This window comes from Monodelphis domestica, chromosome 2 (assembly GCF_027887165.1).
Source record: "Monodelphis domestica isolate mMonDom1 chromosome 2, mMonDom1.pri, whole genome shotgun sequence".
In the NCBI taxonomy this organism is placed as follows: Eukaryota; Metazoa; Chordata; class Mammalia; order Didelphimorphia; family Didelphidae; genus Monodelphis; species Monodelphis domestica.
In genome coordinates this window covers 171210633-171220804 of record NC_077228.1, presented here as the reverse complement: position 1 = coordinate 171220804, position 10172 = coordinate 171210633, and the positions used below count along the sequence as shown (strand labels likewise).

Sequence of the window (10172 nt, the reverse complement as noted above, 5' to 3'; positions counted from 1 at the left end):
AGGAACAAGTGGTGGAATTTAAGCCTTTTGAGTCTAGCATCCTTATGACTAGACATTAACAGTAGCCACATTTGTAAAGTTCTTTGGAGGAAAGCATTCACATCTCTGAGATCAAAAATCCAAAGAAGCATCAGCATTTATTTACCTGAGCACCAGTTCTATGGCTAATTCCAATCCCCACTTACAACAATGCTCTCTATACTTTATAATAAGTTAAAATTTTTTATGGCTTCAGAGGACTTTTCTAGGGTTCTGACCCATCTCTATTCCATAAGTTGTCATTCATATATACCTTTTCTTTTAAGCAGAGGTAGAAGTGAAGGTGATCTAGAGCATTAGACTTTTCATGTCTCTGGATCTTTACACTAGCAGAAGTTTTCCCCCCAAATTGGGAGAATAAGAAATACACAGGCTCTGAGCCTGGTTAGAAATCCCTTCCCACCTTCCTTGGCGGCAGATGGAAGGGAAAAAGAGAGAAAAAGGGAAAAAAAATGGAAAGCTCACCACTCCGCAGTTAGGAAAAGTTTTTCCATTTAATACTAGACTTTCAAGGATTGAGATGCAAGCCTTTTATGCAATTACATCCAATGTTAAAATTGGTAATACATAATTTACAAAGATTAACATCAAAACAATCATCTATTTAGATATGCTTTTGTAAAAAGGAAATATATTAGCAGCATTTATATTTTCAGCAATCACACAGCCTACAAACATGCAGACTAAATCCGTATCTATTTGCAGTAATGTAGTGCTTCGCCCCGTGTTTCAAACACCAAAACCCACCCAACAGTTGGGGGTTCTTTTTATTTCCGTTATTATAAAATAACCGAAAAATAAAAAAAGGCATTAATTTCTACACCAGTAAGAAAAAACAAGTTTTTGCACTTACCTAACATTTGATTGTCTAAAAAACGTTTCGGTTTTTAGTCTTTCAACAAAAGAAAGATAAAATGACAGAGCGTAGTGTCTTTTGCTTCTGTTTTGCATTTTACAAAGTTTTTTTCTTTTGTGTTTTTTAAGTGTTTAACACCATTAAAGGAGACAATGAATTTTATCTTCTCTTTCCTGTCACTTTCCTGCTTTTGACTAAAAGGAGACCCCTCCCCCCAAATTCCCCTATCATCCCTCCCCAACTCCCTCCCCACCAACAACGAAAACCCAAAGAAACCACCCAAATGGGCTTGGACATGCGATTTTTCCAACTCCACACGTGAGTATTTTATACCCAGGTCTCTTAGTAATGTACAGTGCTTCTCTACAGTAAGAAAATACTCCAAACTATTTTCTTATTTCTCTTTTTTTTTAATAAAATATTTATTCTGCTTTTTCTCTGCTTGAGGGGGATTTTGTATCCCCTGTCTCTTTTGTTTTATTTTTTTTTTCAAGATTGACACGGAAAGGAGAAAAAAGGAAAAAAAAAGGATTCAATGGAAGAGGGGAAAGTCAATGTTCTACCTAAAGGAATCAGAGAGAGAGAGAGAGAGAGAGAGGAGAGAGAGAGAGAGAGAGAGAGAGAGAGAGAGAGAGAGAGAGAGAGAGAGAGAGAGAGAGAGAGAGAGGGAGGGAGGGAGGGAGGGAGGGAGGGAGAGAGAGAGAGAGAGAGAGAGAGAGAGAGAGAAGGAGGGAGAGAGAGAAAGAGAAAGAGGGGGGAGGGAGGGAGAGAGGGAGGGAGGGAGAGAGAAGGGGGAAGAGATGGAGGGGGGGAAGAGAGGGAGGGAGGGAGGGAGGAAGGGAGAGAGAGAGAGAGAGAGAGAGAGAGAGAGAGAGAGAGAGAGAGAGAGAGAGAGAGAGAGAGAGAGAGAGAGAGAGAGAGAGAGAGAGAGAGATTTGTCATTATAAGGGGAAATGTACAATTAGGACTGCATTGGTCCAATATTTAAAAAAAGGAATAGGGACAAGTTAACTATTGTATTGCTTACCAATCACGCAGCAGATATATATATATACAACTTGGCACATTTAAAAACGGTCTTTTTTCTTATAAGAACATCTAAAACGTATATGCATATGTACGTCTGAGAGGACAACAAAGCAAAGCTTAAAAAAAATTTTTTTTAAAGAGACAGTGTATTCTAGTAACCCCTGGCCAGAAGTAAAATGGGAAAAAAGAGAGGTGCTTAGGTAGGGGAGCCCCTAAACCAACTTCATCTTAGACATTCAGGATGGTAAAGGGAAGTAGAGATGTGACTAAGAGCAGAGAAACACACACTGTCTCTTTAAGAGATGGATAATTTGACTGTACAGTTAAGAACACAAGAGTAGTGTTTTCAGTTGATAATCTACAGCTCACAACAAATACTCTGGTAGGTGAATACTGCTTGACATTTCATGTAGTGACATGGGGGGAGGATTAGCGTTTTTTCATTTGTGTTTTTTAAAGTTTTTTTTTTTAAACGGATATCCATTCGCACAGCACAGCAGACACACAAGAACCACAGCGTATCAAAAACTAACAATACGTGTGCTGGCGGGGTCTGGCCTTCCCTTTAGGAAAAAAAAAATCTGGTCTGTAAGGAAAAAAGGGCAAAATCATTCTAATTACAACACTTGATTGTGCCCACCTCCTCCCTGATCCCCTGGGGGTTCTCCTTATGCCAAGACCCATGGGGAGGTACAAGTCAGAGGAAGGAGTAGGGAAGGGGGTGATAGGTACAAGTGCTTTAGACTGCCAACTTATATTTTACTTTGAACTAGCTGGGTTAAGAACGAGAGAGAAACATTTGTTTTTCGGGGGAGGGGGGAAGGGAGGAGACCCTGGCCTCTGTATCTTTTCTGGGTCCCAATGGGAGCTCTAGGAGCATAAGGATGGCTGGGGTGGGACCATGGACTTTGAGTCAAAGCTGGGGGTGGGGGGAGCCCCTTGGCAGTGCCCATAAGGTCAGAGAAGGGTGCAAGAAAACCCAAGTCTAAGGGAAGGGGATACAAAAGTGCCCATCGGCTCAATTGTGCAACCCTTCTATTCTAACCCTCCATTAGTTTTCCTCTGGTTGGGGATGTGGAGAGGAAAATAAATTACCCTAGACTGTCTAGGACAGCTCTCCCGTTCACCTTCTCCATTCAGTACCTAATGTCAGCTTCATGGTCCTAATCCCCTGCCTGAAGGATCCTCTTCTTATCCCTGTTTACACTCAAATGGAAGTTGGGTCAGGAGGCTGGGTTGACTGGCCCTCAATGGATCCCAGCAATTTGAAGTGTGGCCCCGATGATCATTTCCGGAAGCTGCTCTCCGGGATAAGCAAAGTACGCCTCCGTAGCTTTCTTCCTGATCCTTCCTCCAGCAGGTATGTCACATCAATGGCTACAGAGAGAGCCACAGAGCTCAGTCAGACTCTGACAACACAAAAAAGCTGCCCTCCTCCAGTCTTCTTGGCCTCCTCCAAATATTAGTAAAATGGCCCACTTAACCAGGCAAGGTGGACTGGCCTTTCCCCTATTAGAAGGTCTTGGGGGAGGAAGATATGGCCATATAGAAAGCAGCTAGTTTTAACATATAGGAAACTCAAGGCTATGGCCACCCTCCCATGAATAGAAGGGGGAAAGTAAAGATGGCATGGTGTATTTTTTTAAGTACTTCCTGATTTTTAGCATAAGACAATACCCTTAATTTATTGTCTTTTTATACCAAATACCTACAATTCCTAAAGGATATGTTCTTTCCTAGGAGCAAAAAGTCTTCACTATGTCATTGTTCACTTCATTGTAACATTCTGCTGATGGTCTTTTCTTACTTTCTCATTATATACAAAGAAGCTTTTTTTTCGTGACCATCCCACACTGGCCATTCTTAAATAGCATTTTTTTCCCCTGGAGGACTCAATCCTGATTCTATTTAATTAACTATTCTGTTCTTTTATGGCCTCTAATTTTTTTACATGTCTCCTTTAAGCCACAGAGGCTCATTCTAATCATTCTTACCATTTTTCCCAGGTATCTTTTCAAGGAGGTTGAGCAGAATTTGGTTGAGTCGTTCCCGCTGGTTGTGTCGCCTTTCTTCAGGTGTGCAGGACCTCTGAGGCTCCTGTCCACCTTCATCTACTTTCTTTTCACCTTCCGGTGTTTCACCAGATGCTACCTCCCGATCAGGTTCTTCCAGGGTGGGCATCTCACTAGTTGCTTGCTCTTGACTGGCTAGTACTTCTTCAATGAGTGGGAGGGCATCATCCTCCTGGCCTAGGTCCTTGATGGGGGGTTTTGAACGTTCTGTTTTCCAGGATGACCTACAAGGAGGATCCATAAGTTCAGGCTAGGTTCAGCAATGCAATGGAGAAGCATGAAGAGGGAATAAAAAAACAAAGATAGTGCACAGAAGCCTGGCCCCCTCAGATTCCACTGGACTTAGGATCAGGATACCTGATTCTCCCTTCTTTACCTCAACTAGTTCTAATTTGGCTCCTGACATGTCAGGCAATTTAATGATATTCTCTGGACCTTAGTTTCCTATTTGTAAAATGGGAAAAATTCATTAGTCAGGGACATAGGGAGATTAGAGACATTAAAGAATATAACGAAAGCCTGTAACAGTGGTGGGGACCATTTATTCCGCTATTCTGAGTCGATTTAACATAATTTTTGCCATATCAACAACTTAACAATGAAGATGATTTTCATTGTGCATTTAACTTTTCCAAAGCAATTCACACTTATCATATCTATTAATCCTGATCAACCCTGTAAGGTAGATAACTACTACTATACTCACTGGACATTAAGAAAAACTAAGACACAGAAAGATTACATAGCTTGCCTAATCTAGGCAGTCTACTCAATTTCTAGTTCCATCCCCTTCCCTCTGGACAATATAACAAAAAGCAAATATTATATATCTATATGCAAAGCACTCTGGTAGGTACAAGTTAGATAAAGGGTGAAGTATGAAACAGTTCCTGTCCTTAAAGAGTGTGGAATCTGATACAGGGGATGAGGTATGTACACAAATAGTAATACAACTAAGAATGAGGAAGTACATAGGAGGAAATACAAGAGCGTGATATTCTCAACATGATGTGGGCAATAATAATTACCCATGTGTACCTAAAAGTTTGGTTTTTTTTTAAACCCTTACCTTCTGTCTTGGAGTCAATACTGTGTATTGGCTCCAAGGCAGAAGAGTGGTAAGGGCTAGGCAATGGGGGTCAAGTGACTTGCCCAGGGTCACACAGCTGGTAAGTGTCTGAGGCCAGATTTGAACCTAGGACCTCCCATCTCTAGGGCTGGCTCTCAATCCACTGAGCTACCCAGCTGTCCCCTTACCTAAAAGTTTTAACCTTCAGGGCCCTGCTTTTTTTTTTTTTTTTGATATGAGAAGCAACTGTCCTGGTACACTAAGGGCAGTGGGGAAGGTTTATGGAAATATATGGAGAATATCCTAGGTTTGTTTAGATTCCTAACCTAGTCTATTCTTCCATCCTCAAAAGACCTTGACTATGAAACTTCCTTTATTTTAAATCCTATTCCTCTTTGCTAGCACTGGCTGGGGTTACATTCACAAAGAATCCCAATCCCTCATGAGGTAATTCTGATATTCCAATTTTAAGTTCTTATTTAATTTCTTTGTATCCTTCTCTTCTCTGAGTGACTTACCTTCCTCCATTCCTCTTGTAGTTGTCTGGGACATAATGAGGCTGCAGCAAAGAGAAGAAAGAGGTGAGAAGCATGTAGAAATTGGCAGGACATGTAGAAACTGGTGGAATTGACTGAAAAGACCGGATCCTAATTCAAGGTAAGGGGAGATAGGGATGTAGGGAAGAGAGAAAGAGATCAAAGGCCTGGATTCCCTGCCTCGTCTCTCTCATCCTCTCTCTCTCTCTTGCCCTTAATTTCCGTCTTGGAGTCAATACTATGTATTGGTTCCAAAGCAGAAGAATGGTAAAGGCTAGGCAATGGGGGGTTAAGTTACTTGCCCAGGGTCACACAGCTAGGAAGTGTCTGAGGCCAGATTTGAACCTAGGACCTCCCGTCTCTAGGTTTGGCTTTCAATCCAGAGTCACCCAGCTGCCCCTGATTTCTTCCTTTTCTAATGGATTATGTAGAGGTAGGCAAACTATGGCCTGATCCTCCATAGACTGTTTTTGTACTGCCCATGACTTAAGAATAGTTTTATCACTACAAAATCAGGTAGCAGTAGTTTGCTGGGCCTAACTGGATTCTGGTTCTACCTCTAATGCCTAGTGCTTGGGTTACTTGAGGCAAGTCACCACCTCTCAGTATTCTAGGCAGCTAAGACTTGGATTATAGAGAAGATGCCACCCTGCAATGGAAGAGGGAGTTTTTTTTATCCAAGAGTTGCCATAATGAAATCATAGGTCAAGTCCCTATTTCTAGAGTTTGAGACACGAAGAGAGAGTCAGTGTGGTCCAAAGCTCTGAATACAAGACTGGAAAATAGGAACTTTCAGGATCTGATGGGCCTCAGTATCCTCCTGAAATTAGGGATAATTTATTCTCTACTTCACTGATCTCTTCTGGTTATTAGACAGTCTATCTTCCCCACTCCTAACTGGTCTTAAGTGAAAGAATCAGATCATTTCCCTTCCTGTTCTTTATCACTGGTGAAGAGGATTCTAAGGCAACAGAAAAGGGTAGGTAGAGCAAAATTTCAGAAATAGCGACAACTTAATTTTATGATTATGAATGGACTACATTGCCCACATAGGCATATGAAATAAATATAAATTTAGTAATAATTTTTAATATATATGATGAGGTTTTTGGGAAAATCTTGTTAGAAATTAATTTGGTAGTATAGCCTTTGCTTGAGATAATGAACTCTAGTCCTGGTCTAAAATCAAGGGATAAATGAGATGACTTTTCAAAGGTTGCGATCTGTTATACCATGGGTAATCTATTATATCCTGACATTCTGTAGAATGGGAAGGAGGTAGGCTTACTGAGAAATCTCTCTTGGGAGTGAGCTTCTTAGGGAAGTGATCGAAGGCATAGGGTTTGGTGCAGACTGGGTAGCGGTTCCGGTGAATCTTGTAGAACAGGTGGGCGGATTTATCAAGTCGGTAGTCACAGATGTATACGTCCTGTTCCTTCACTCCTTTGGGCCTCCCTGAAATCCCAGACACTGTCAGAAATCCAATCTCCATCATCCTCCCTTATTTGTATTGTTCAGGGAACCCAAACACCACTTGGATGACAGGTAGCACCGTGAATCCCTTAAGTAGGTGGCCATTGGTGGTCAGTAGTACCCAGGGTCAGATGACACAATAGGGAATAGGGGGAAACAAAGACATCAGAAAGGGCAGAAGAGAGCAAAAGTGTGAAGAAAAAAGATTCCAAGACAAGAATTATAGAAATAACATAGGGCAAAATCTGGAAAGCGGATTTATTTTCATAAAATAAATAACAAAATGTCAGTGCCTCAGAGTCTTTGGGGGGTTGTACGAATTGGGCAATGTTCTCTGTTTCTTGAGATGTCTTTGTTCTCTGTCCCTTTGTACTAATCTTATGAAGTTCTGAGTTATTGGGGTTTCATAGCTTTGTTTGGTGGTATTATATTTAAGAAGTACTACTTAGAGTAAGGTAGAAGAGAAAATAGCAGAGAACTCATTATACTTTCAAGATGTCTTTAGAGAATTACTGCATTAATGGAATAGGCAACTGGAGAGAATATGAGTTAAGGAAGGAATGGACCAGGATATTCTTAGTTTAACCTCAAATACTTACCTTTACAGTATGTATACAAGTCCAGTACACAGCAGGTTCCCACCACAGCCTCCAGAGGAATGATTTCATATAGTGGCACTCGGAAGAGCTCATTGTGATAAAATCGACGTGATGGGGAGTGGTGGGTTTCATGAGGACGAAAATAATGATGACCAAAGGCAAACCGCTCCTCTCTGGGATAGGGAGTGATGTGAGGAAAAGAGAAAGAGAAGTCTGGTTGATAGCTTGAAGCAAAAGACGAGCAAAAATTCAGCTTTGTATCTGGTTATTATTCAAAAACAGTTTGTGAATGGGACCTATGAACATACTTTTCATTCTTCCAAAGCTTCTCAATGCGGAAGATGTCAAGTTTCTCTCGGTTGATGTGGGATAATAATCGATAAGACTGACGGACTGGGTGGCCATCAGGGGTTCGCCTACTATCTCGCATCAGGTACACACAGTCACCTGAGAAGTAAAAGAAGAGTGAAAGTGACTTCATATGATATATAAAAAGTTTCACTAGACACTTCCAGGCTTCTGTACCTCTCCTTCCTTTCTCAGCCTAACTCCTTGAAAAATTATATTCACCACCTCCATTTCCTTTCTTCTTACTCCTCAACCTTTCCAATTTGACTTTCAACTTAATCATAAGTGAAACTGCTCTCTCTTAAAATACCAATGGAATCTAAATTGCAAAATCAAATTGCCGTTTCTTAGTCACAATCTATTTTGAACTTCAGTTGATGATAATGTTGACCATCTTGTCTTTTTGAATATTATTTCCTCTCTGGGTTTTCATCGACACCATTCTTGTTTCATTTGTCTTGTAACTTTGAATATTCCTCCTCAGACTCCTTTGTTGGCTCATAATCCACATCATGTTAAGTAGTTGTGGAAGAATTCTCCAAAGTTCTGGGCTAGCCCCTCTTTTCTTCTCCATCTCTATGATCTTTCTTGGTAGCTTCAACAGATCCCAAGGGATTAACCATTATCTCCATGCAGCTCACTCCTATATCTGTATATCTAGCTGTAACTCTCTCCTCTGAACTTCTCTCCTGTCTCACCAACTGTCTACCAGATATTTCAAACTGAAGACATCTTAAACTCACTATATAAAACCAAACTCATTATCCTTCTTTTCCAAACTGTCTTATTTCTGGTAAAGATATATATATTATTATGCCTCAGGTATCTCAGATTTGCAATCTTAGCATTATCCTGATTTCTTGCTCTCCTTCTTTGAACAAATTTAATTGGCTGACAAATTTTGCCATTTCTAACTTACATCTCTTATATCTAATTCCTTCTCTCCACTCATAGAGCTACCATTTTTGTTCAAGGTTTTTCTCACCTCTCCCTTAGAATATTACAATAGTCTCTTAACTACTCTCCCTGCCTAAAGCCTCTTATCACTATAAATCATTTAGAACACTACTGCCAAAGTAATGTTCCTTAAGTACTTCTTGTGCTTAAGGAAATCACACACACACAGACACACTCACTTTATATTTATACTGTATCTGTGTTTATATGTACTCACTTTCTCTCCCATTATATTGTTGGTGGTTGTCTTTGTCCTCAAAGAGGATCAAAATGACCTCACTTGTTGTCAAAGTACAATGAAGTATTTCTGACTGTGTCAGACCAATAGATGCTCAGAAGGGGCATAAATAGCCATATGATTAGGCTATAAATTTCTTAGATTATAATCTCATCATGAGTAAGGATAATGGGGGGCAGCTGGATATCTCAGTGGGTTGAGAACCAGGCCTAGAGACAGGAGGTCCTGGGTTCAAATCTGGCCTCAGCCACTTCCTAGTTGTGTGACCCTGGGCAAGTCACTTGACCCCCATTGCCTAGCCCTTACCACTCTTCTGCCTTGGAGCAAATACACAGTATTGACTCCAAGATGGAAGGTAAGGGTTTAAAAAAAATGAGTAAGGATAATGCTAGCTAGTACTAATATACTGCTTTAAAATCTGCAAAGTGCTTTACAAACATTTATCTCATTTTATCCTCAGAACAACCCAGGAAAGTAGATGCTACTATTATTCTTATTTTACACATGGGAAAACTGAAGCAGAGAGAGGTTCAATGACTTGCCTAGGGTCATGAAGCTCATAAATGTCTGAGGCCTGATTTGAATTCAGGAAGTGGAGTCTTCCTGACTCCAGATTTAGCTCACTATCCATTATGCTACCTTGCTATCAAAATTTTACCTAAGAATTTCATTTGATTCTCACAATAGCCCTAGGAGGTGGTGCTACAATCTATTTTACAAATAAGCAAACAGCCTCAGAGAAGTTGAATGCCTTATTCCTGGTCACAGAGCTCTTTAAGTATCTAAGGCAGAATCAATCTGTCAGGTCTCCCTGATTCCAAGTTCTACACTGCATCCACTGAACTATCTAGTTGCCTCAAAATAATTCTACATATTAGTATCATCAATCTCAAGCACAGTTTCTGCTACATAGTGAATGCTTAATAAATACTTATTGGTTGACTGTTTTCCTTGGT

General features: G+C 40.5%; 1 protein-coding gene across 6 annotated transcripts in view; it reads right to left on the bottom strand.

The window, feature by feature from the left end:
* Positions 1-514: 514 nt before the first annotated feature.
* Positions 515-10172, bottom strand: part of ASH1L (ASH1 like histone lysine methyltransferase) — a 249830-nt gene continuing 240172 nt past the window's right edge. For all 6 annotated transcript variants that reach the window (XM_056816275.1, XM_056816276.1, XM_001366956.5 and 3 more), the window contains 6 exons: positions 7982-8120; positions 7674-7846; positions 6890-7056; positions 5584-5624; positions 3919-4220; positions 515-3301 (listed from right to left, as the gene is read on the bottom strand). In XM_056816275.1, coding sequence (XP_056672253.1) covers positions 3210-3301; positions 3919-4220; positions 5584-5624; positions 6890-7056; positions 7674-7846; positions 7982-8120 — 914 coding nt within the window. In that variant the 3' untranslated portion in view covers positions 515-3209. The remainder of the gene's footprint in view (positions 3302-3918; positions 4221-5583; positions 5625-6889; positions 7057-7673; positions 7847-7981; positions 8121-10172) is intronic.